The sequence below is a fragment of the Bos taurus genome, chromosome 1 (genome assembly GCF_002263795.3).
Source record: "Bos taurus isolate L1 Dominette 01449 registration number 42190680 breed Hereford chromosome 1, ARS-UCD2.0, whole genome shotgun sequence".
NCBI lineage: Eukaryota > Metazoa > Chordata > Mammalia > Artiodactyla > Bovidae > Bos > Bos taurus.
In genome coordinates, this window is record NC_037328.1 from 128,388,154 (window position 1) to 128,410,139 (window position 21,986).

The 21,986-nt window shown below is 44.8% G+C and overlaps 1 protein-coding gene across 2 annotated transcripts in view; it reads right to left on the minus strand.

The window, feature by feature from the left end:
* CLSTN2 (calsyntenin 2) overlaps positions 1-21,986 on the minus strand; it is a 735,088-nt gene that overhangs the window by 14,791 nt on the left and 698,311 nt on the right. The window contains exons 10-15 of one of the 2 annotated variants that reach the window (XM_005201877.5): positions 20,819-20,985; positions 11,239-11,387; positions 6,652-6,875; positions 2,044-2,214; positions 1,408-1,553; positions 1,157-1,280 (exon numbers count right to left, since the gene is read on the minus strand). In XM_005201877.5, coding sequence (XP_005201934.2) covers positions 1,157-1,280; positions 1,408-1,553; positions 2,044-2,214; positions 6,652-6,875; positions 11,239-11,387; positions 20,819-20,985 — 981 coding nt within the window. The remainder of the gene's footprint in view (positions 1-1,156; positions 1,281-1,407; positions 1,554-2,043; positions 2,215-6,651; positions 6,876-11,238; positions 11,388-20,818; positions 20,986-21,986) is intronic. The other variant, NM_001206757.2, reaches the window with a different exon arrangement.

The following is a 21,986-nucleotide window of genomic DNA, read 5'->3' on the forward strand; positions in this document are numbered from 1 at the left end:
TACACGTACCTCAGCTGGAGAACTCTGGGTCAGCACCTTAGTCTCTCTGGGCTTCCCTTTTGTCATCTATCGATAATGTAATAGACTTAATCATATGTTTATTGCCTGCATCTATGTCTCTATTTCTGCTTTGTAAATAAGATCATCTATACCAATTTTTTCAGATTCCACATAATGCTTTAATATACCATATTTGTTTTTATCTTTCTGACTTACTTTACTCTGTAGGACATCCTAGGTCCATTCACAGCTCTACAAATGACCCAGTTTTGTTCCTCTTTATGGCTGAGTAATACTCCATTGCATGTATGTATGCCACATCTTTATCCACTCCTCTGTTGATGGATGGGTAGGTTGTTTCCGTGCCCTGATTATTGTAAACAATGCTGTAATTTGGTACTATGTATAAAGTAGATAACTAATGGGAACCAACTGTATAGCACAGGGAACTCTGCTCAATGCTGTGGTGATCCAAATGGGAAGGAAATCCAAAAATCACCTACGTATAGGTGATTCACTTTTCTGTAGAGTAGAAACTAACACAACATTGTAAAGCAACTATAATCCTATATATAGGATTATATATACATATACTTAATCATTCCTACCCCATGGGTAGTTTTGAGACGTAAATGAAATCATCTGTGTGAATTTTCACAGAGGCACACAGCAGGTGCTTAATAAATGCACACTCTCTTTTATCTCTTTCTTTTTCCATCAAAGTACAGGGCAGCTGCCCTGAGAGCCAGAAACTGTGGAGTTCAATCAGGACAGAGAGAAGTGCCCACCAGACAGGAAGACAATATTGTAAGTGCTGGAACAGAAGGAAGGTTAGGAGCCTTTTCAATATGGTGCAGTCGTGTGTGTGAGCATACATGAGGTGTTCAGGGAAAGTGCCACGTAGCATATAGCTTTGAGTTGGGCTTAAAAAGATGCTAAATTTTACCCCAGCCCTGTGTGCGAACATCTTTATCCTACACTGCCTGTAACTCCCTGTATACTTGACCAGCTCCCTCCCAAGGCTGTGAGCAGCTCAGAGCCAGTCTCATAGCTTCTCCATAGCCGGGTGCCCCCTTCAGTTCTGGCTGCTGCACCCTAACTGTTGAGTTGCAATGACCACCTGGCCTCCTGAGGTCCCTCCCCCCAGGTGACCCACCTGAACTGTGCTGGATGCTAGTCTGGGACTCCGGGTGGTGGACGGACTGGAGGAATGGTGGCTGCGCGATAAGGTGGTTGACGTGCTCACTGTCCGGGACTCTGACCTCATGGAGGACGCTGACCTGGGAAGAGCAGGGAGAAGGTACTCTGACGGGGAGTGGCCGGTGGACCAGTGTTGGCAGTTTCCTGAATACATGAGGGAGTGAACGGGTGAGCTGGGCTTCCCTCATCATTGCAGGACTCACTCACCTCCAGGTTGAACTCATTGCTGGTGTAGCGCCCGTTGAGTTCTGAGCACTTGATCCTGAAGTGCCGGGACTCCAGGGCAGCCGGATGCCAGTTGCGGTAACGGATGTGACGCAGCACCTGCTCGTAGCGGCTCATGGAGCCCACACCTATGCCAAGAGACCACACCTGTCATAAGAACGCAGAAGAGGAGATGCTGTGGAGACAGACTGTGCCTACAGAGAGTACGGGTCTCCCCTGAATTCGGCCAGGGTAAGAGCTGGGGGTATTTAGGGGCAGACAATGTGCGAAAGCAGACGTCCCAGGAACCAATTAAGCTGAAGCACAGATTTTCCAGGTAGACTGGCTCTCACTGGAATGTTTGACCTCAATCTGCCAAATGCTGCTGTAATACTTGCTGAGATCAAATATGATAAGAGCAGGCTTTCGCCTAGTTTCTACAGAAGACTTCCTCAGGAATGGAATGGAAGCCAGGACCAGAGGAGGCTGGAGAAGCTTGTCCATAGAGGGGCTAGAAGTCCATGCTTTGAGCTCAAGTGTTCCCTCCTGACCTCCTCCATAGGTGATGGAGCTCCCATTGCACTCAACTCCCTGGAGGTGAGAGGGGACCACTGGGTCCAGGATTGAGCACCACCTTACCGTAGATGGAGTAACCTGCTGTGGAGTTGGTGGCGTCCAGGTGTCGCTGGTGGAGCTCACTGTGGTTGAGCTCCAAGCACTCCTGTCTGGGGTCCAAGTCCCCTCCCAGCACTAAAATGTCACAGAAATCTAAGTTGTGAAGCATTTCTTCTAAAACTGCTGATTTGGGGGCTGTGGGAAGAGACAATAAGAAACATGGGCATGAGGACAGCACAGATATTGGCTCCCACACACCCCCTCCTCCATGTCTGTACCCCAGGTTCAGGCTGGGTCAGGAGCAGAGGCTGTAAGTCCCCCCAGGTCACCATCTCTGCTCGGATGGATGTCCAGGCGGCCCTTGAGGCTGGGCAGCATGAATTTGTGTGAAGAGCATGAATACTGCAGTCAGAAGATGTGAATCTGAGTACTAGCACTGCTCCTGAGAACCTGTCTAGTTTACCTGTTGATTTCCTCATCCACAAAGAGGGCGAGGGCATTGAGAGGATGGAAAACAGTGTCTGGCTCTGTATGATTTCAGTACCTTTAAACTATGAAAATTTGCACCTTGTTTAATATGTTCTGTGTCTCTGAGTTTATAGTCTATGGGAACTTGAATAGAATTTGTATCCTGCCGTTGTGTGAAAGTTGTATAAATCTTAAGTATGTTGAGTTGGTTCATAGTGCTTTTCAGGTCTACTACATCACCTCTACTTTTCTATTCATTCTATTAATTTTTGAGAGTTTATTTTGAAACTCCAACTAAAAATCTTATCTACTTAAAAAGTAATTGTAATATATAGTGGAGCTGCAGTCACAAAGAGTTGGACACAACTGAGTGAGTGAACAACAAATAGTGGAACTATATGTAACTGTGTTCTGTATTTTCCAAGTCTCCTGTAAATGTATTATCATACTTTTATAATTTGAAAAAGAAAAAAGGAAAGAAAAAAATGAAAATGGTGCCTGGCACAGAGTAGATGCTCAAGAAGAACTGGTCTCCTTTGGGACCAGAGGTGAGTGCCCCTCCATGAGGCTTTCACAGCTTTCCCTACGTGGTTATGGCGTATGTCTCTGTTATTCCCAATAGACTCTGATTTTCTCCGAAGCACTTTGCATGACTAACTCCTCAGTATCTGACCCAGAGGCTGACAGACAGCTGTATTATGACACATTGCTCAAGTGGAGGTGCACTGTTGATATAATTAAGTAAGTAAATTGGTTAGTTGGCAAGCTACTGGTCAGCTTAGCTGTCCTTGACTGATATTATGACACCCAAGTTTCCCAGAGGATGTCTGAGTACTTGAATGCTAGACAGGTTGATAGTCCTAAATTTAACTCCTGCTTTAAAATAAAAGTGATTGGTGTTTGTGGAGTCTTTGCTTTATGCTAGGCACAGTGCAGAGGAAATCCTGACAGGCACTAGAGGAGGTACCATTATTATCCCCATTTCCCTGAGTGGGGAATGGACAGTCCATGAACTGGGCTAGACTGCCTGGGGTTACACAGACAGCTGGGGAGGAGCTGGGATGGCAACCATGACCTTCTTAGTTTTTAAAGATTTTTTTGATGTGGATCATTTTTAAAGTCTTTATTGAAGTTGTTACAATATTGCTTCTGTTTTATGTGTGTTTTTTTTTTTTTTGGCTTAGAGATATGCGGGATTTTAGCTTCCTGACCAGAGAACAAACCTGCACCCCCTGCATTGGAAGGCAAATCTTAACCACTGGACCACTAGTGCATGCGTGCTAAGTCGCTTCAGTCATTTCTGACTCTTTGTGACCCTATGGACCATAGCCCTCCAGGCTTCTCCGTCCGTGAGATTCTCCAGGCAAGAATACTGGAGTGGGTTGCCATGTCCTTCTCCAGGGGATCTTCCTGACCCAGGGAACCCATGTCTTTTATGTCTCCTGCATTGGCTAGTTCTTTACCACCTGGGAAGCCCTACCAGGGAAGTCCCCAACCATGACTTTCTGATTTCATACTTTGCGAAAGTCTCAGCCTCTGGGCTGTTGCTCTTCAAATGTTTTTGATGTTGCAGGCCTTTATTAAAAATTTTGTGAGCTGAGATCATTTAAATAAGTATATTTACTCATTAAGCAGACTGTTTTATTTTGTGCATGATAAAACATTTATGAAAACAGAAATTTTAAAAGGATTCATAAAAGATGAGAGAGCTATTTTGAAATAATTATTTTATTTTGTTTAATTTTTAAGGAATACCCAAAATATTTTTTATTCTCACTGGATATGTGTTATTAATAAATAATTCCATATGCTTAATTTTAAAAGGCTTGCCAATGTCAATGGCTTTGTGTATTGTTGGCAAAATCTAAAATCACATTAATAAACACTTAACAAGGTCTATTATTAATAATGGTGCATGTATATCTCTCTTTCAAATGGCATATGGTTTCTGGGGTTTCTCTGGAGCCATATTCTTCTCTTCTGAGGTCAGGTTGGGTCATCTTTGCTCCTAGGACCCTACGTGGTTGACTGATTGCTCCCTCTAAGCAGAGGTGTGTTGACCCCACAATCTTCTTTTTCTCTCGTGCTTGCATAATGGGCTAAATGTTCCATTGGCAGTTTCCCTGCTTCCCACTGCCCTAAAGGGACTGTTCTGGGCTGAGGAACTTATTGGAAAATCAGCCATGGTTGGTCCTGGAGGAGCTCCTTGTCTGGTTATTAGTAAATAGATAATCACCAACCATGGGCCTGCCAATGTGTGTGAGAGGGAGCCTTAGTGGTTGGGGGGGCATACAGAGTGGTTGGGGGTGTATAGTCTGGGGTCAGGCTGGGGGCTGACCCAATGGTTGGGGGCTGCCCTCTGGAGGAGGCACTGAAGGTAGACTGTTTTTTTCAGTAATAATAGGGAATAGGACAGAGAAGGACCTTCCAGGCTGAGGACAGACCATGAGCAGATGTGTAAACTAACACAGAGGTGTTGGGGTAGAGAGGGGTGTGTGTGTCGGTGGTACTGAAACAGCACAGTAAGTGAATCCATGGGGGCAGAAGAAAGATGGTGGAGAGGGTCACTGGTGGAAGTGCCATTAGCCTGCTTGTTTACTGCACCCACAATAATGATTATTCTTACAACCATAACAGTAAAATTTTAAAAGTACTAATAATAGCTCTCAGGCACTTGGCTACATGGTTTGCATGCACTTCTCATAAACAGAAGGTGACACACGGACCCATATAATTGCTTGTCACTGGACTACCTGTATGCTGATGTCAGGCCTCGAGAATTCAGGTACTCTTAGCTATGGCCTGCAGCCCGTGCAATCAGAGTCTCTCTTTTTCTGTCTGATTTCAGCCACAAATGAGGACCAGAGGGAAGATCACATGACCCAATTCACCTTGGAGTGTAACTGGAAAATGGTTCTGCCTGGACAGTTGGCCCAATACCATCTATTTTTGTGAGCGTAGAAGGACAGCCTTGCCAGGCATCCCATTCCTAGGGACCAGCGTGGATTAAGGCAGTGGGTAATTAGGATTATTATAGAAGCAGTCCTTCAGGGTCTCAGCCCCACTGGCACTAGCACATCATTAGCAGCTGCTTTTGGAGGCAGAAATGGAGAGTCAAAAATATTCATTTGGAGGAGGAGGCAAAGATGGTTCTCAAACATATTCTTCCCATAGCTCTGGCCCCAGAGGTCTCCTGCCTTCTTTCTTTATCTTTCCATCTTTCTTCCCCTACCAGCTGAATACACTATAGATTTCAGATCAATGTAGTGTTTCTTCCTAGCAGGTAATTCAAATTATGTTTACTGAACAGCCCTCCCAACCATAAAACCACTGGAAAGAACAATTGCAAAGTTCCCTGAGAGTTGAGTGTGATATTACTGAAGGACATGTTTGCTGCTGCTAAGTCACTTCAGTCGTGTCCAACTCTGTGCGACCCCAGAGATGGCAGCCCACCAGGCCCCCCTGTCCCTGGGATTCTCCAGGCAAGACCATTGGAGTGGGTTGCCAATGTATATATTAAGATGCAGCTAAAGCTTCTTTAGCTTTTCTTCTGATCACCAGAATGATACATGCCTACTACAGAACATTTTGCAGTTGTAGAAAAGTGAACAGTAGAAACAAATGAGCTCTCATTCTGCTTTTCAGAGACTGTTAGCACTAAGTGTGTTTCCTTCTGGGCATTTTTCTGTGTATTTTTTTTTCTTGACATAGTTGTGATCAGTATGTATGTAGATACTCTCTAATTCACTTCTTGCTTTTTTTTTTTTTTTTTAAACTTACAGTTTGGCATAAGTGCCTCCCCTCCGGCATCATACCTCTTATATGTTGTTGCAGTTCAGTCGCTAAGGTGTGTCGACTCTTTGCGACCCCATGGACTGTAGCACACCAATCCATGTTTGTGTTTCACCATCTCCCTGAGTTTGTTCAAACTCATGTCCATTGACCCAGTGATGCCATGGCATCACCTCTTAGGTGGGGGTACCACAATTTGCTAAGGCATTCACTCCCCTCTGTTATGTATCTGCATTATCTCCAGGACTTTTTGTTCTGTTATAGATTGCCCCACTATGGTGAACAACACTGTTGTCCTGAAGTGTGATTTAACAAGAAACATACTTTATGTGAGAATTTAAGGTCTACCATCCCTCGACCCAGTGTATGCACCTGTACCTGTGGTCTTCAAGTCACTGGGAGCCTCAGCTTTGGTGAAGGTGCTCACAATCTTGATGTCAGGGAAGAGAATCACCCCTCTGGCACTTTCAAACTGGGCGGCGGGTCTCCAGAAGCGGTCTGTGCCATGGAGGGTGATCTGGGGCTCGACCGCCTGCAGCACCATCACGTAGGCATCTATGTCAGGGATGCTGATACACACATCTTCTCCAAAGCACCTGGGGAAACAGCAGTCATTGCTGAAACCATCCATCATCCAATATGGACAAGATACCTGCAGCCACCTCTAGTCCTCAATGAGACATCCTGACTGCTTGAGAGCCTCTGATGATGTCAGCAGACATTCAAATTTAAAGTTACATTATTGGCTCAAGTGGTAAAGAATCCGCCTGCGGTGCAAGAGATACAGGAGACAGGGTTCAATCCCTGGGTCAGAAAGATCTCCTGCAGTAGGAAATGGCAACCCACTCCAGTATTCTTGCCTGGGAAATCCCATGGACAGTGGAGTCTGGTGGGCTACAGTCCACAGGGTCACAAAGAGTCAGACATGACTGAACATGAACACATATAGTCAAAACTACTAGCAATCTAGGGACATAAAAAAAGATTGACTTCTAGGAGAAATGGGAATTTTCTATACCTGGCAACAAGTAACCACTAAGGTTAATTAAACCTTAAACCACCTTTAATTATCCTTTAACAAAGTAATCAACAGCAACATTAATTAGACAGCAACTGCTCGCTCTGTGCATAAGGATTTAGTAAACAAGTTGTCTTGCTGGTTAGTTACAGCCATCTTCCTAGGTGAGACCCCAGGGCTAGTCTCCCCTGTCTGCTAGAGCAGTGTTATGTGTTCTCTCTCTATGAGGATATCACACACGTGTGTGCCTGTTCCAGATGTACCAGTAGACTGCTATTGTAACCACACTCCTTTGCCCTGATGCACTGTCACAAAAATGTCTGGGGGCCAGGGTGGTGTGACAACAAGAACAAAGCCTAGGAAGTGAGACAGGCAAGGGTCCATACCCGACTCTGCCACTCCTGGGCTTGGAGGATCTGGGCAGGGAGCACGACTCCTGTGAACCTCAGTCTCTTTATCTATACAATGGGACAATAATTACCTTATAGTAGTAAGGCTTGAGTGCAGGTGACATGTAGATAGGAAGCCACCCAAGAGCCTGCATCGTGGTTGGAGCTCAGTAAATGCTGACAGACTAACACTCTCGTCAGACCTCAGGGATGTGTGTCACTGGCATACTTTGCTGCTCCTTGCGACCAAGACCCAGGCTTCATGGAGAACCCTAGGGTCTAGATGGATGCTCTGGGAGTGATGGTGGACTCCAGCTGGTGGGAGCCATCAGCTTACATCCTTTGGCAAGGTTCCTGGGGGCAGGATAGGCTAAGCCACTCCATCTTTTTCTCCAGGGCGGGCTGGGTGTGGCCATGGTGGTGGGCTCTTGCTCCCACTTTTAATTTTTTTGGCCTTTGTGGCACCAGCAGCCCCTCCCCTTGCCAGTTTATGGAAGCCTGGTCCTAGAGCTGGAGACCAGCAGTGTGGTCTCTTCTTCACTACAGTGTAGGGCTGACCTGGAGGTCAGCTACCTGTTCCCTATTGTAGCCTCCAGGGGTGGCCTTTAGTGTGGAGGTGGGAGCACTTTCTCCATCACTAGAACTGTTGGATGTATTTGCCATCTGTGAGCTCTGTTTTGGCATCTGTCCCAGGCCCCAGCAACATGGTAGGCAGCAGACCCATCTTTCCCACCCTTCTTGCTGTCTTTCTGGGTTCTCCTAATGGCTCCAGGTGCCAGGTGACTCCCTTTATGCTTCTCAGGAGTTTTTCTGGGATCCCTTTCCTAGCGGCCCTCCCAGGCAGATGTTTGGCTGAGAAACAATTTGATAGACCAGTAAAGGTGTTATCTAAATGTCACAGTGATAGTCTCATCTCCTTAATTTAACTCTGATCCCTGGGGACAAGAACTATGCCTTCTCTTTCTCTTGCATACTTATTGTATTTAGCAACTCTATCAAGGCTAGGTTGTTTAATTTAATTCAATTAATAAACACTTGTGAAGCATGATACTATACATAGAAAAATCCTAAAGATGCTACCAAAATCTATGAGAACTAATAAATGAATTCAGTAAGTTGCAGGATACAAAATTAATATGCAGAAATCTATTGCATTTCTATATACTAACAACGATCTATCAGAAAAAGGAAAAGAAAACCATTTACATTTGCATCAGAAAGAATAAAATACCTAGGGATAAATCTAATTAAGAAGGTAGAATGTCTGTACTCAGAAACTACAAAACACTGATGAAAGAAATTAAAGATGTTACAAACAAATGGAAAGTTATGTATGGAATGTTCATGGATTGGAAGAATTAATACTATTAAATTGACCATCCAAGTCAATCTACAGAGTCAATGCAATCTCTATCACAATGCCAAGGGTATTTTTTTTTTAACCAAACTAGAACAAAAAATTCTAAAATTTATATAAAACCTTAAAAGATCTCAAAAAGCCAAAACAGTCTTGACAAAGAGAACAAAGCTGAAGGTCACTGAAGTCACTCCCTGACTTCAGACCATGCTGCCAATCTAGAGTGATCCAAACTTACGTATGGTACTGGCACAAAGAAAGACATGTAGATCAATGTAACAGAACAGAGAGCTCAGAACTGAGCTCATGCAGAGATGGTCAATTAATAAATGACAAAGGAGGCAAAAATACAAAATGAGGAAAAGACAGCTTCAATAGATGTTGGAAAAACTGGACAGCTACACGCAAAAGAAACAAACTGGACTACTTTCTCACATCATACACAAAACTAAACTCAGAATGAGTAAGACCCGAAACCATAAAACTCCTAGAAGCAAACACAGAAAGTATGCTGTTTGACATTGGTCTCAGCAATATTATTTTGGATCTGTCTCGTCAGGCAATGGAAACAAAAGCAAAAATAAACACATGGGACTATATCCAACTAAAAGCTTTTGCACAGCGAAGGAAACTCTCAACAATATAAAAAGGCAGCCTAACGAATGGGAGAAGATATTTGCAAATGATGTATATAGTAAAGAGGACTTCCCAGGTGGTAGAGTGGTAAAGAATCTGCCTCCCGATGCAGGAGACACAGGAGATGTGGGTTTGATCCCTGGGTTGGGAAGATCCTCTGGAATAGAAGATGGCAACCCACTCCAGTATTCTTGCCTGGAAAATTCCATGGACACAGGAGCCTGGTGGGTTGTAGTCCATGGGGTCACAAAGAGTCAGACACGACTGAGCACATACACTATATAGTAAGGGGTTAAGACCCAAAATAGGCAAGAAACTCATACAACTCTACAGCAAAAAACAGATAACCCAACTGAAAGATGGGCAGAGGACCCGAGCAGACATTTTTGCAAAGATTTACAGATGGCCGACAGACACATGAAGAGATGTTCAATATCAGTAGTCAGCAGGGAAATGTGAATCAAAACCACTAGGTACCACCTCACCCCATCAGAATGGCTAATATCAAAAATAAAGTAAATAATAAGTGTTGGTGAGGATGCAGAGAAAAGGAAGCCTCTATGCACTACTGGTGGAAATGCAAATTGGTGCTGCCGCTATGGTAAACAGTATGGAGGGTCCTCATAAAAACTAAACAGACTTGCTGTATAATCCAGCAATTTCATTTCTGAGTATTTTCCTGAACAGTGCCAATTTGGTAAGATATATGCACACTAATGCTCGCTGCAGCATTATTTACACACATTAACTACGACATGGAAGCAGTCTAACACTCCAAGGACAGATGGATAAAGAAGATGTGGATTTATATATTTATGGTAAATACATATTTGTGTATATATATAGTATATATATTTAAAATATAATTAGACATATTTATCGTATATATATATAGTATATATCTAATAGATATATTAATACTATAGCACTAATAAATTATATATATATATACACAATGGAATATTACTAAGTCATAAGAAAGAATAAAATCTTACAGTTTGCAACAATATGAATAGAGGATGTTATGTTAAGTGACATAAGTCAGACAGAGAAAGACGGTAGGATTTCACTTACATGTGGAATCTAAAAAACCAAACCAAACCAGACTCATAGATACAGAGAACAAAGAGGTGGTGGCCAGGAGGGTGGGGGTTGGGGTTGGGGTGAAATAGGTGAAGGAAGTTAAGAGGTACGCACCTCCAGTGATAAAATATCTGCAGGGATGTGACATACAGCATAAGGAATATGCTCAATAGCACTGTAATAACTTTGTATAGTGACATATGGTTACCAGATTTATCATGGTTATCATTTCATAATGTATGCAAATGTCAGATCACTATGCAGTACACCTGAAAGTAACATAATATTTTACATCAATTATATTTCACTTAAAAAAAAAAAAAAAAGGAGAACACAAATCCACTGGGGTGGCCTCAAAGGGACAGCAGAGAAGCTGCCAGCAGCTGAAGAGAGGTGAATCCTATTTTGCAAGAGAATATCCCAGGGACTATCCTTGATGCCTTGGCTGGGCCCCAGGCTGCCTAGCATCTACTCACTGGACTTTGGAAGAGACTTTCAGGCGCCGCACACCCGCAGTTGGGAACTGCCTGGAGTTGATGTAGGAGACCTTCTGGAGGGCACGGTTGATATTCCCGATGTCATCACCTTCCATTACCAGGACGGACTGCGAGGGGTTGAAATGATACTGGAAGACAGGGGTATCACAGGAGAGAATAGTCAGGCATGTTCACAGTTCCACGGAGACCCTCCATCTCCATACAAAGGCCACTGAGGCATCTCCAGAGCTTGTGGAAGTGCAGCAGCTGTGTGCACAGTGACTTTTAATCCCTCAATCTCTACTCTCCCCTGGTGGACTTTGGGACTGTCCTCTGTAAGATTGCCTGAGATTATAAACTCCTGGTAATACTACCCTGAGCCACAGGATAAATCCTTTTTAGTCATCATGCTCCTGTGGTCCAGCCTTTAGTGGGCTCATGCTCGAGGCTACTATGAGGTCCTTCTCAGAAACGTTCAGCTCCTGGACTGCCCACCCCTTCAGCTGACAGCCTGGAAACCAGGGGCTTCAGCTCCTTTTGCTGTCTTGACTTTGACCTTGAACTGCTCCTCCATTCACCCTGCACTCCACTTCCTCACCCCATGTCCCATCTTTTCAGCTTCCAATCATAAAGTTCATTTTTAAGTTAATGGCCTTCTCTCTGTCTTAGATCTGATTCTTGATCTTGCCTTCTTGGTGCTAAACTTTGGTTTCCCAGGACTTTTAATCACTTGATATTTACATACCTGTCACCTGCCTATCCATCCCATTTGGGGTCCCTAGTATCTCATATTCAGTGAAGGTCAAGGGGCTATGATGCTACCCACTGAGTCACTTGGGTTCTCAAACCAGATAAATTCAATCCAAACTTCTGTCTCTTCCATGGCATTATTCCATCTTCCGCAGTTACTTTATTTCTGAATGAAGCGTGGAGAACTGCTTTTGTACTAATCTGAGTTACTGACCTTGACACACTTCTGAGTAATAACTATTAGGAACTGCTATCAGTAATATGCCAGGGACTTATCTGTGGATTCAGATTTTGTATCCAGTACTCGTGTCATAGGAGAGAGAGACATGGATATATTTTAATGTAGCTACTTGCCAACAATTATTTATATTTTTGAATAGATAACATATCCACATGGTTCAAATATATATGAATATATATGTATATATATATGAATATGTGCGTGTGTGTATGTATGTGTGTGTGTATATATATATATATATATATGGCTTCCCTGGTAGTTCAGTGTTGAAGAACTTGCCTGTCAATGCTGGAGACATGGGTTTGATCCTGGGTTAGGAAGATCCCTTGGAGAAGGAAATGGCAACCTACTCCAGTATTCTTTCTGGAAAATCCCATGGACAGAGAAGACTGGAAGACTACAGTCCTTGGGATCGCAAAGAGTCAGACATGACTGAGCAACTAGACAACAACAACAGTGTGTGTGTGTGTGTGTGTGTGTGTGTGTATGTGTGTGCGCTAAGTGAAATTGTCCATCTTATTTCTATCTCCTGTGAAACTAATTTCCCCAACCCCATCCCACAGGTGATCACTGTTCCATTAATTTCTTAGTACAAATTGCATTATTATTCATAATCAGTTATTTCTCCTCCTAAGAGAAGGAAATGGCAACCCACTCCAGTGTGCTTGCCTGGAGAATCCCAGGGCCGAGGAGCCTGGTGGGCTGCCGTCTATGGGGTCACACAGAGTCAGACACGACTAAAGTGACTTAGCAGCGGCAGCAGCAGTGAAAGGCTTATACAAGCCTGTCAACAGGTTTAATCACATAACTTATGGTACCCTTCTACAGGATATACATTTTTGTCCTGTTGCACTCAACAGTGGTCATGTGACTTGCTTGGCTAACAGAGAGTGGGCCAATGTATTATTTGGTTCACAACCTCGGTAGAAGATTTAACAGCCAGTTAATTCATGGTCCCATGTCCCTTTCCCTCTGCCACGAAAACTGCAAGGTTCCCCAATGGTCTAACAGCCTGGGTCTCACAGTGAGGGGGGTATGGATAAGACTGCAGCTAATTTTTAGTGGGCATGAAGTGTGTACAATTTAAAAAATTTCTATATATTGAAATTTTAAAGTCATTTGTTACTGCAGCATAACATAGCCTGTCCTGACAGTTATATTTAAGCATTTAATGAATGTGTAATCAGTGAATATAGATTCCCATTTTTTTTCTTTCTTCCACCAAAGATAGCTTGTTACATGCTATACTGTACTTTGCTTTTTCACTTAGCTTGTGTCTTGGAGGTCTTGTCTTTTTTTTTTCAAGTTGTATAATATTATTTAATATTAAATAAATTATCTAAGCAGTCTTCTAATATGAACATTTGGGTTGTTTCCAATCTCCTACTAATAATGCCATAATGAATAATCTTTTATATATAACACTTTTTAAGTGTGTAAATATATCTGGAGAATAAATCCCTGAGTGAAATTGCTAGGTCAAAGGGTATATGCACTTTAAATTTTAACAATGTTGCCAAATTTCCCTTTGCTAGGGATTATATCACCATACCCTCCCTCTCAGGTGTATGAGAATGCTCTTTTCTCAAAACTGCAACAAAAGAGCATGCTGTCAAACTTTAGGATTTGTGCCAATCTGATAGGTGATAAATACTATCTTAGTGTAGTTTTATTTTGCATTGCTCTTTCCATGAAGTAGATTCAGTATATTCTGAAGGGTTTAAGGGAAACATCTATTTCAGCTTTTCCCTGATATGACCTGGATGTCTTCACAAGAGTTTCTCATTCTCTGTCTGGACCCCACTAGGATGGGGATGTCTCATGAGCACTGTGGAGCCATTGCATATGGCAACCCACTCCAGTATTCTTGCCTGGAAAATTCCATGGTCAGGGGAGCCTGGTGGGCTACAGACCATGGGGTTGCAGTCGGACACAAGTGAGCACACACAACGCACATGGTGGCCTCAGCCAACAGACGCTCAATCACTGTCTCTTTCAAGTATCATGCTAGTGTTTCATTGTTACGTTCTCCTTAAGGCCTCCCTGGCTTCCCCCACTTATGTCCCCACTGGGTTCCTATAGTGCCTATGAAATGGTTTGTTGTTGTTTAAGTTGTGTCTGACTCTTTGGGGACCCCATGGACTGTAGCCCACCAGGCTCCTCTGTCCATGGGATTTCCCAGGTAAGAATACTGGAGTGCATTGCCATTTCCTTCTCCAGGGGAGCTTCCTGATCCAAGGATTGACCCTGTGACTCCTGCATTGTCAGGAGGATTCTTTACTACTGAGCCACTTGGGAAGCTCACGTGAAATGGTAGTATAATTATAGTGCAGTGACCATGAGCTCACTGAGGACGGGAGCTGTGACTCTTATCCCTGAATCTCAGAACTTCATCCTGAGTGCCCAGAAGTCCCTGTTAGATGAATGAGTGAATGGTCTTCCAACCCATATTTTACTCAGTATCATTTCTTTTTACTCCCCAAAAGGACTTTTTTCCAGTCACTTGTCTTTTCAGTCAAGCCTTGGTGCAAATCATCATCAGTGCTTCCCAAACCGTGTTCTCCTTTCCTTCCTGGAGGCTGTACTTCTCAGCTGCCTCAAGCCACCTGCTGGTGGGTCATGTGACTGTGTCTGCCCAATGGCATGTGAGAGGAAGTGATGCAGGTACTCTGGGCTGAGGTAGTGAAGAGCCCTGCTGGATGCCCCAGCTGTTTTCTTTCTCAACTCTGGTGTTCTAGGTAGAAAGCCTACCTCATTTCCCTGACTTAGTGTGGGAGAAAAATAAACTTTTAAGCACCAAGTGATAGAGTTTTGAAGTCATTTGCTATTGCAATTGTTTGATCCATGGGAAGAATTCAACCCTTCCCTCCCAGGCATGAGTCACATATCCAAGGCTATGTGGTACTTTTGAAAGGTCAGGGGCTGTGTAGACTTTGTACCCCAGGTCCAGAACGAGCTACAGAATACAGCTTGGGACTGTTCACTTCCCCTTTCTGGACTTCATTTCTTCATTGAAAATAATGGGGATATTAATACCTACCTGTCTGGAGCTTAAGTAAGATAATGTATATAAAGTATCTAGCACTTAAAAAAAGGTACTCATTCTATAATAGCTTTTATCATAACTCTTAATACTGTAACTGAGGCTTTGCCTATGCTGGTACCATTGCCCTCACTGTTCATTGTTCCCTATGATCCAGTTTTCTCCCATCCTCAAAGCCCTGAGCAGAGTCTCTCTGAGCTGTGACATGTGGTCCCAAGCACTGTTCCCAGTGTTGGATGTGGGAGCCTCTGGGCATATGCACAGCCTCTGGGTGATGCTACAGTGGGCCCCCGGCTGGCTTCTCTCTTGCTGGGGCTGACTCACTAGCTTAGAGTGCTCAGCTATGGAGATGCCACACACCGGTGAATCATCAGTAGTTATCAGTATTTTACAAATTATCCACTTCTGATCTGAGCAGATTCAAGATCATTCTTCTAAATATACCACTTAAGTCTCTATGTTTTCCCCTGCCCTCATCTCTACAATCCCTGCTATAGAAGTCTTCTGGTGCTTTTGCTGTCTGTCTCCTCTCCCAGAAGATTGCAAGCACCTCCAGGGCAGGGTCGGCTGACTTTTTCAGCATCACCACAAGGTCCAGTACATGATAAGCATGAGACAAGATGATGTCCCCTGCAGAAAAGGCTGATTTCTGAGCCTTGCTTGAGGGCTGCATGGAAAATCAAGCAGTGCTTCCAGAGGAATGGACTGGCAGCAACCCATGGCATCAGCATCAGCAGAAGGCATTCCCACTGCAGCCTCCTTGAGAGAGGAGTTAGGGAATGTGTTGGATCTCTAGTGCATACACAATTCTGGCTTCCAGAGCATCCCAGAGACTGTCACAGGGCATAAGGTGGGTGCTGGCCTAGCCACCAACTCATTTTCTTACAAGATCAATTAAATCTTCCTCTAGAGTAGGTTTTGTTTGTATGCTTGTGTTGTCTTTTGTGGCATGACTAAAGGTCAGGCTGGCACTACAGGAGACAGAATGGCACTGGCATTGCCACAGGGGCAGGGGATGGCTTCTTGGGAATCAGCACTCACTCAGCCTGGAAAGCTGGTCTGTAGCCAGTAGATTCTTCTTTTGAACCAAAGAGTGATTAGACAAATGGCCTTTGCAGAACTGTCAGCTGTCCTAGAGGGTCAGGCTGGGACATCAGTTAAGTCACTGCCTAAAGCCCTTGGCTGTTCTTGGGGAACAGACTGGCCATGGCACTCTGGGTATGTTACCCTTTCCGTTGGGCACCTGCCAGCTTTTCTGTGCTGGGCCAGAGGACGATTCACCACAATAGAGGCTATTCTGTTGCAAATATCACCCAGACTTACTTTTCAAAAGAAGCTGAGGCAGCAGCAATGCCAACTGCAAGGTCAACCCAGCAGGAGAAGGGAACTGATTTGTTCAGAGCCTATTTATCAGGTTTTCTAGGGGAGATTTGTATCTATACCTCATCTATATGGATATCTTTGCTATATCTGATATATAAATATATGTAAGGATATATAAAATATATGTATTTTTCAATTCTTACATTGCTACACAATGATATTAAGAACATTTTACACATGAGGGAATTGGGGTTTAAAGGATTAAAGTACCTTGCCCAAGGTCACTCCGCTCAGAAATATCCATACTGTGCTTTGAATCTAGAAATGTTTTGTCCCAAAGTTCTTCTTCTTTCCCACACTTCCACACTAGAGATGACAAATGGGCAGGGATGAGGCTATGAAAATCAAAAGCAGATTTTCCTCAGGAATCTGAGGATTCCACTGTGTCTTGTATGGATACATAACAGCACCCTCTTGGCCATTTACTCACTCCAGACAAGCTGGTGAAATATCCAGAAATGCACATTTTCCAGAGGAAAACAAGTGAGAAGAGGAACCCGCCTGGGTCCATGTGAGTGATCAAGGTATTTCCTTAGTTCGTGGGAGGCTCTGGCTTTTTTGGACTAGCCAGAGAGGAGGCTGGGAGACAGTAGAGAAAAACCGTGCAGTGTGTTCAGTCGCTTCAGTCATGTCTGACACTCTTTGCGATCCCATGGACCATAGCCTGCCAGGCTCCTGTGTCCATGGGAATTTCCAGGCAAGAATACTGGAGTGGGTTGTCATGCCCTTCTCCAGGGGATCTTCCCAACCCAGGGCTTGGACCTGAGTCTCCTGCTGTCTCCTGCATTGCAGGCAGATTCTTTATCCCTGAGCCACCAGGGAAGCCCAGAGAAAACACTAGTCATTATTCAAAAACAAAATGAGGGATAAAAGAGGGAATGCAGGTAGGAAGCAATTTTAATCATTTTCAAGAATGTCTTCTAATCTGAGCTGTGTGGAGGAAAGAGCCTAGACTTATTTTGGACGAGTCCCTGAGCCCCAATCTCCTTATATCTGAAATGGGTCATAATACTTAATTTGTTGTGACAAGTAGGGATAATGAACCTAAAATAGCCCCCAGTGGGTGCACCGTAAGTCGTGTGTGTTATCATTAACTTTTCATACGTGATCTAGTTCTTGCCTGCTGCATCCCGAGGATGGAACAGGATCATTTGCAGTGGCTGGTTCTGAGCAGGTGGTATCCTAAAATGTCAGATTAGCCTCCTCCACCCCCCACAGCTATGAGTGCCACTGAATTCAGCACTTCCTCTTTCACAGGCTATGATCACTAGGTAGGAATTGCTATGGTTCTTAATTCATATTTCTGAGGATGTGTGGTTTTTAAGTGCAGCACGTTTGGTTGATTGGTTCTGCAGTGCTTGGAGTCCTGACTGTAGCCCCAGGGGATGGTCCAGAGCAGAAAAGATCCACCCAGAGGCAGGGAGCAAATCCAGAATCAGAGACGGGACAGATTCAGGATCTACTGGAGGACAGATTTCTGCATCACTGGCTTGACCAAACACTGAGAGAACAGTACACACAGGGGATCAAGGATCAAACCCCAGGCTCTGCCTGTGAGAATACCCGTCTGAAATGTGCCACGAGGGCCTTGCCTGGGCCAGCTGCCAAGAAACTGACCAGTGGAAAGCTGGCCTTTGCAATTCATGTGGTCTTGTGAGTTTCCTTTGATGACAGGTGATTAGCTGTGTACCCAGGGCACCTGAGTGTGTGTTTTCATGTATGTTAAACAGTGTACTGGAAAGCCATTCTTTACATTGTCCATGTAATCCTCCCATCATCTCCCACTGACCCAGGTCCCAGGGTGAGCATTCTGAACCCCACACCTGTCCAGACCATGTTCCCTTGCATGGATGGAGCCCTTCAATAACTGCTTGTTGCCAAAAAAAGAAATACCACTTTAAAAGACGCTTACTCCTTGGAAGAAAAATTATGACCAACCTAGATAGCATATTGAAAAGCAGAGACATTATTTTGCCAGCAAAGGTCCGTCTAGTCAAGGCTATGGTTTTTCCTGTGGTCATGTATGGGTGTGAGAGTTGGACTGTGAAGAAAGCTGAGCGCCGAAGAATTGATGCTTTTGAAGTGTGGTGTTGGAGAAGACTCTTGAGAGTCCCTTGGACTGCAAAGAGATCCAACCAGTCCATTCTGAAGGAGATCAGCTCTGGGATTTCTTTGGAAGGAATGGTGCTAAAGCTGAAACTCCAGTACTTTGGCCACCTCATGCGAAGAGTTGACTCATTGGAAAAGACTCTGATGCTGGGAGGGATTGGGGGCAGGAGGAGAAGGGGATGACAGAGGATGAGATGGTTGGATGGCATCACTGACTCGAAGGACGTGAGTCTGAGTGAACTCCAGGAGTTGGTGATGGACAGAGAGGCCTGGAGTGCTGCGATTCATGGGGTCGCAAAGAGTCAGACATAACTGAGTGACTGAACTGAACTGAACTGAACTGAATAAGGCCCCATGATGTGGCCTCTGCCCACCTCTCTGGTCTCTTTCTAGCTTTCTTCCTGCAACTTTGGTACTTGTAACACTGACCTTCCACCTAGAATGACCTCCCTGCCCTCTCCCTCACCACTCCCTCCCTTTTTCCTGGTTGGTTCTTACTCATCCTTAACAATGTGCTGAGACCGAATTTGCCTGAGGAGTCGAATTCCTCCAAGGAGCCTTCCCTCACTGCCCGTGCCCCAGGTTCTGAAGCTCTGGAGCAGAGCTGTCTGGGTTCACATTCTGACTCTCTCTTTACTTACTCCGAGATCCTTGGAAACTTTCTCTTCCATGCCTCCATTCCTCAGGTGCAAAATGGGAATATTCATGGTATAATTCTTTTTATCATAAGGTTACCTGGGGCTTAAGGGAGTTAAATCCATAAAGCTTTTAGAACAGTGCCTGGCACCTGGGAGACCCTCAGTAAATGTTGGTGCTTGTAAATTACAGGTATCTGCTTGGACCACTGAGTTTCCCAAAGACAGTAAGCTTGGACCATTCACTTCTGTTTCCCTCTACTCTGCCCAGAACTGTTCTGTGGTTGTCTGTGGAATGTTTGCTCAAGTGACTGCTACAGAAAGAGAAGCATAATGTACCCAGACCACTGGTTCCTTCAAGGCCAGCCTGAATCACAGACCCACAAGCAATTGCCCACTAAGAACGTAAACAAGAGGCTCCTCTGTTGGAGGTGTGACTCCTTGGCCTCTGGCTAGGGACAGAAAGGCAGGGCAGCTCCATGGACAATGCTGAGTGGGGACAGATGGGAAGCAGTGGAAAACCTCTGCTCTGGTCACTGCCTCCTTGGGAAAACTTCTTAGGGCTCGAGGGCCACCCTGACTCCTAGAGAAGAGGCCAAGGGACTGCCTGCTTCCACTGGGATCTGCTATGATACAGCACAGGCTGTGATGATGTTTACCCCTCTATTTGCTCAGGACCCTGAGGCCTGAGGCTGGCATGTGCTCCCTGATCCAGGTGAGGCCAGAGCTATCCCTGCCCATTGGGGCTGAGGGGCTTGATGAGGACAGTCAGCCATATCCTGCCCCCTCAGGAGGAGCTTTTCTCAAAATGTAGCTGGGATTCCCTGGGATCACTTTAGTTATATCGTGTATGGATGACAAAAATCGTAAATCTGCTAGTATTCTCTCTGATGGGAGACATTGCCTGGAGCCCAATCTGGGCTTCAACTTAATAATGGAGGACCCAATGACCTCAGCATCTGCTTTCTAATCCCACCCCACACCAGGATGACTTTCTGTGCTAATTCATATTGTCCATGGTCCAAACTTTTAATTCTACTTTTTTTTTTTTTTTTGTATTTCTGAAAGGTATGATTGCATGATCCCTCAGTTCCTTTGGGCAAATAAACAACAAAGCAGCCCACCACTCAGGTAAACAGTGAAATATGACAATTCCCTTCAGGTAGACATTGAACATGTGCCTGCTTTTGTGCATCAAACTGCTTATCCTCAGGCTTCATCAAGGAATTTCAGGAGATGGCACAAAGTCTGTTGTGTAGTCATGGTCATGATTCTCCCCACTGTGGCCACACGTTCACCAGGCACCGTCTCTGTGTCACGTGGCAAGGAACAACTCGGCTTCCAGGAGTGCACTGGTGCTGGGTGCCTCCCCCTCACAAAGCACCATCTGACCGGGGGCTAGGCTGGCTCCTTTCTTACCTTTATTCCTTGGCCCAGGCTTTCCAGGGAATTGATATCCAGCCCTTCCTTGCAGGCCTGCAGGCAGGAAATCACCTTCTGACTGTCCATTTTGCCAGGGCGAATGGTGAGACTGGCCAGGCTGCCGTGGAAGAATTGAGCAAATCGTGGCTTGGTGACTTCTCCTCCTAAAAGATAAAGAAGCACCATTATCTGCCCTGTGGAGATTGGGCAGGCAACACTGCTTCATGGTGCCATCCGGCCATGGAGCCAAGGATGCAGTGATTGTGTCCCTTAAACCTGAGTTTTTCCTTCCAAGTGGAGAGTGCAGAGTTGTGAACACAGAATGTCAAGAGGATGTTATTGGCTGCCAAGACCTTGGCACTCCCCAGCTGCACCTATTTAGGATTCTGGAACTTTGAATTTAAAACATTTACTTTCAGAGGCACAGAATGTTTTAAAACAGCAGTCCCCAAGCTTTCTGGCCCCAGGGACCAGTTTTGTGGAAGACAATTTTTCCATGGACTGGAAGAGGGGGATGGTTTCAGGATGATTCAAGCACATTAAATTTATTGTGCACTTTATCTCTATTGTTATTGCATCAGCTCCACCTTGGATCATCAGGCATTAGATTCTTGGAGGCTGGGGACTCCTGTTTTAGAAGACAGAAAGTGCCTACAGAGTCAAAGCAGGGGAGAGGGAATCTACCAGTGATGAAAGACGTGCTGTGTGTCAGGCTGTCTGCTGGGGATTTCATCGGGGTGAGCCTACAAAGAGGAATCATTGTTTCCAAATGACAGACAAGGAGCCCTGGGACTCAGAAAGGTTGAAGGACTTGCCCCAGGACATACAGCTAAACGCTGGAGCTGGCACTCTGGTTCTGGTCTGTGTGACTGCAGAGCTGGCATCTGCTACCCTGTCTTCATTTCACTGAAAGGCTGGCATGCGATTGACAGGTCCTAGAACCCTGAGTCCCTGGGCTCTGATTCTCATGGAGTTGATTTCATATCTGCTCAAATCCAAGTTCTTTGTCATATAGGGGCTTCCTTGATTCTGTTCTACCTCTGTTCTTCTTCCCCTCACCTACGTCCTTCTACTGTCTGTGCCCAGGTCAGCTCTTCAGCTGGGGAAATTGTTCAGTGTGGCTTGTGTTGCAAAGGCAGCCTGGAAGCTGCCTCCTCCCATTCTC